At 55.9% G+C, this 4,525-nt stretch overlaps 1 protein-coding gene across 1 annotated transcript in view; it reads right to left on the bottom strand.

The window, feature by feature from the left end:
* Nucleotides 1–1,772: 1,772 nt before the first annotated feature.
* MYCL (v-myc avian myelocytomatosis viral oncogene lung carcinoma derived homolog) overlaps nucleotides 1,773–4,525 on the bottom strand; it is a 4,707-nt gene continuing 1,954 nt past the window's right edge. The window contains exon 2 of the mRNA XM_008635073.2: nucleotides 1,773–3,543. Within this exon, the coding sequence (XP_008633295.1) occupies nucleotides 2,981–3,543 (563 nt within the window). The 3' untranslated portion in view covers nucleotides 1,773–2,980. The remainder of the gene's footprint in view (nucleotides 3,544–4,525) is intronic.

The following is a 4,525-nucleotide window of genomic DNA, read 5'->3' as shown; positions in this document are numbered from 1 at the left end:
TGCTCGTCCTCCCCATCGCCACGGCAACAGGAGGAGATGGGGAGCGGGCCGCTGTCTCCGTGGCAACAGAGGGGAGGGAAAAGGGGAGGACGTTGCCATGGCACCTCCGCGGTGCTGCTCTCCCTGGCAACACACATCCCTCGCCATGGCAACAGGGAGACAGAGGCTGCGGGCCAGGGGGGTGTGGGCAGCCGGCCCCCCTCGGCAGGGAAGGGATTATCGCCGCCTCGGGAAACTGTCCTAAAAATTTGCCAGCCCAGGCGTGAAGGCGGCATCGCGCCCACGACACCCCCGGGCCAGCGCAGGGACGGGAAGGAAGATGTGGTGGGCAAGCAGAAGTGGTTTCGGGGGTACAGCAAAGGGCAGGGTGTTAGCAGGGCAATGTGCATTAAAAAATAACTAATTCAGGCCCTGGAAATGCCGACTTGCGATGATTGCAGCTGACACTCACAAATTGCAGCGCTGAACAAGCGAGTAGGAAAGCCCTGTGTGCTTATTTTGTTCACTTCATAGCACTGTCAGTCTCCTTCCCTCATGCTGACCGTGACAATATGAGAGGAGACACGTGCTCCAGTAACCAGGGAAGTTTCAGGTGGGTACATATGGATGCAGGCTTTAGGCAGGAGAACTCAAAGGTATTTGCAAACTGCAACCCAGTTCTTCAGTTTGATTTGGGACCAGCTACATTTCCCCCAGGTGACGGTCTCAGCTCAGTCCGTGCACCTGCTCATCACTTCCAAGGAAGATAATTAACATTTTAAACTTCCTATGTGCCTTCAGCATGAAAAGAAAAAACCCAACTCACTAAAAACCTCAGGAGGGTCACCTTGAGCTGAGAAAAGACACCAGGCTTTGAGTGTGAGTGCCACAAAAACACAGCGAAAATAAACCGTTTGAGGGGCTGGTACATCTGGGCTTTGTTTCCTGCGCATGGGCGAGGTGTCAGATTTAGGTCACCCCGCTCCCTGGTTAAGCTGTGGGTCACGGGAGCACCTTTTAATGCAGCTCTGAAAGGCTGTGACACCATGTGATGCAACACACAGAGTGTGAAACGCTGCTGGAAGCGAAGGGGATGGGTGTTTAAGGGCTGCTGTGTGGCATCGTTGCTGTTTAAGGCTGGTTTCCCCCGGGTGATCGAGGCTCCAGCAGCAGCTCCTCGCTCCTGGCTCCTCAGCAGTAACATAATCCCACGTCCCTCCTGCACTGAGAGTAAGACTTTTGCTGCCAGGACAAAGGAAACCCAAAGGCATCGGGTTTGGGGGCAGCAGGGAGAACACACATATATATAATTTCATCCACTTGGCAGGTCTGGGATATGGAGTTCTCCGATGCCCCTGGAAGCGAGTGGATTGCATTCCCCCCTCCCTATAGGGTTACTGCCAGACACAGCCCCGGCCCCTGACCTGTGGGGCAGCAATCACCCCACACCCCCTGCCCCAAACCCCATTAGGGGGGTTTATAGTTACATCAAAGCCTTTTCCGAGCCCAGGCTGGGCTCTCTGCCCTTCCTTGCCAATAAAACCACTTAAAAGGAAGAAAAATAATCCAGGTGATTCATTTCCCCGGCCCCACCACCACAACCACTTCTTCTTCGATCGCTGGGAGAAAACCAGGACAAAGAGCTCAGTCTTGGTGCATCTGAGCCCTGGCGTAAAATAGATTGATTTCTATTCAAGCCCAGGATACCCCAAAACCCATGAGCCAGAGCAGCCCCCCAAGGAGCACCAAGCTGAAGCATGGCAACCCACAGCATGGAAAAAGCAGACCCAGGCTGTTGCAAACTTATTTATTTATGAAGTGTGAGGTAATGAAGAAAGTGCTAAATCCAACCAGTGTTAACTCTAACAGTTCTCAGCAGGTCAGCAGGGAGCCCAGGGTGCCATCCTGCAGGACCACCCCTGCCAGCACCCCTGGGAGGGGACAGGGGACTCTGCCACCCACACAGCCCACCGCAGGCTGGGCAGCAGAAGGGCACAGACAGGGAAGGCAGCGCAGCCCAACCTGCCCCCTGCAAGCTTTGCTGGGGATTTTAAGTGGCTGCTGGTGAAGGAGAACTCACGAGGGTGGGAAAAGGGATCACAAGGATGCTCACAAGGATGGGAAAGGGATAAAATCCCCTGTTATTGCAAATGGGTGGTTTGGAGAGCTGCAAGGGGGTGAACGGCCTCTGCGAGGACTCAGCTCAAGGGTCCAGCAGGAACCAGCCCCTTCCTGATCTCCCTAAAGTGCAGCAGGACTGAGCCCTCCCCCACAGCAGGAAATCCCTCTTAAAAAAAAAAAAAAAAAAGTTTTTATATATTTATATATATATAAAAAAGCAAACTCTTTACCAATACTTCTCAAAAAGTGGTACAAAAATACAGTATAAAAACACAGCCTCCAGTATAAGACTCGCAGTTACAGCAGCAGTTTCTAGAACATAAAAATCCAGGACCAGCTACTGTGTGAAGTGACAAGGAAGTGAGGTACGGTCCAGCCGAGCAAGGGGATTGCCCACGGGGTGCTGCTCATCCCGGTGAGAGACACATCCTGCCCTCACCATCTCCATGGGATCCATCCAGAGGCGAGCCCCGTGCTGGGCTCTGTGCCTGCTTCCAGGAGCCAAGGCAGACGTGGTTGCTTGGGGTTTTTAGAGCGAGGTGGATGCCCAGGGGCAGCTCCCAGCGATGCTGTCGGTGGCAAATGGCAGAGAGGGGTGCAGGGGCTGCTGGGGAGGAGGGATAGATTTGAGCTCTTGAATTGGAGCAGTCACTGAGGAAGCTTCACAGAAGGGACAAGGGAAATCTTGCAACACCCGGTGCCAAGAAGCCAACCCCAAGCAGGTGATGGGGTCTCCGCTGTGGACCCATTCCTGCAGCCACTGCCATGTGCTCCAGCCCCCGAGACCAACAGTTCGACAAGCAACCAAAAAATAAAAAAATGTGCAAATTGAGAAGGAGCTGGGGGGTTGTGGGGACCAGGGCAGGGGGCACGCTGGGTGCTAGTGCCCCTTGAGGTGAGCAATCCGTTTGAGCAGCTGGTTCTGGCGCAGCTGCAGCTGGCGCTTGGCTGCCATCCTCCTCTCAGCACTGATGAGGGACTGCAGGTACTCCGAGGATTTGCTCAGGATCACCACTTTGGGGGTCTTGGGGCAGCTGGCGAGCCCGGGCACCTGGTCCCGCAGGGCCAGGAAGCGCGAGCGCAGGTCGTTGCGCCGCTTGCGCTCCAGGTAGTTGTGGTTTTTCCTCTTGGCCACATCCTCGCTGTCGGAGCCGGGGCTGCTGCTGGGTTTTGGCAAGCTGGGCTCAGGCAGGACCATGGCAGGGGCCGGCTCCACAGCACCGGGTGGCTCGTCCTCCTCCTGGTCCTGCTGGGGTGACTCCGGCAGGGGACAGGAGTCCGGCGGCGAGCGAGCGGCGTAGTTGTGCTGCTGCTGGTGGACGGAGATGTGGAAGCGTTTCATGCAGGGGTCCAGGGGGTCGGCACGGAGTGTGATGGTGACCGGCTTCCTCAGGCTGAGCGATTGTCTCTTGTCCACCGTCACCACGTCGATCTCTTCACCTTCTGCTCGCAACCGACATGGCAAAGAAAGAACAAATTCCCCGTCAGCTGGGAACCCTCAGTCACCCCTCGTCACCTTTCTGGGCATCCCCACAGCTCCCTGGGGATGGAAACTCCACTAAAGCTTGCTCATGCACTGCAAACTCTGTGACCTCCAGAAGGGACTGAGTGATTTAAGTGCCCTTCCAATACCATCACGTGGGAAGGAGTGGAATTCCCTCCCTGTTTCATGCGCCTGGTCCCCCAAAATTGGACGGCGAGGCTTTACTTCTGCCTCACTTCAGCACCAGGAGCAACACGTGCTTATCATAAAGGATCATCAGGCAAGAATCACCCGAGCCCTCCTGCGTGGCGGGGGGGAACTGGAGGAGCAGGATGCTGGGACAGCCTGGTTCCAAAGTTCATCCCGGTCGGGCGCTTTCATGGCCCATTGGAATTGTAAATGAGGGATAGAAGGGCAGAAATACCCTTTGTTCCCCTTGGCTGCAGCTTCCCACCTCGGTGACTTGTTACTTTTCACAAGTGATAAAGCCCATTCAGCCCCGGCTTCCCGGGGACCGAGGGGACAATCCCCCACTGTGCAGGGAGGGAGGGAGAGGTGAAGAGGTCCCTACAGCAGACTCTGAACCTCAAAGGCATCTCAAGCCCAGGAACAGAAAGACCTAAATAAAGCATAACTGGCCCCAAAGCACTCTGCCTGTTGCCACCGCAGTTGTCCCATCTCAGCAAAGCCCGGTGGCAGGAAGCTGGCTTTGGGGACAGCGAGGTGACCAGGCTGCAGACACAACCGCGGTCGCTCTCACTTTAGGGGATGGGCCTCCAACTTTTTCCCTAGGCTTTGGGGGAAAATACAGCCACTTGCTAAAGGTCTCCCGAGATGCTCAAACCTCCACCAGCATCGCGGGCAGAGGCCTGGCCCCCACCCTCCTCTGAGGGGGCCAGTGGTGGGCTCCTGCTAGCGGCTCCCACCCAGACCCCCAACACA

This window comes from Corvus brachyrhynchos, unplaced genomic scaffold (assembly GCF_000691975.1).
Source record: "Corvus brachyrhynchos isolate BGI_N302 unplaced genomic scaffold, ASM69197v1 scaffold65, whole genome shotgun sequence".
Classification (NCBI taxonomy): domain Eukaryota; kingdom Metazoa; phylum Chordata; class Aves; order Passeriformes; family Corvidae; genus Corvus; species Corvus brachyrhynchos.
The sequence above is the reverse complement of the archived record's forward strand: the minus strand, read 5'-3'. Positions and strand labels throughout refer to the sequence as shown.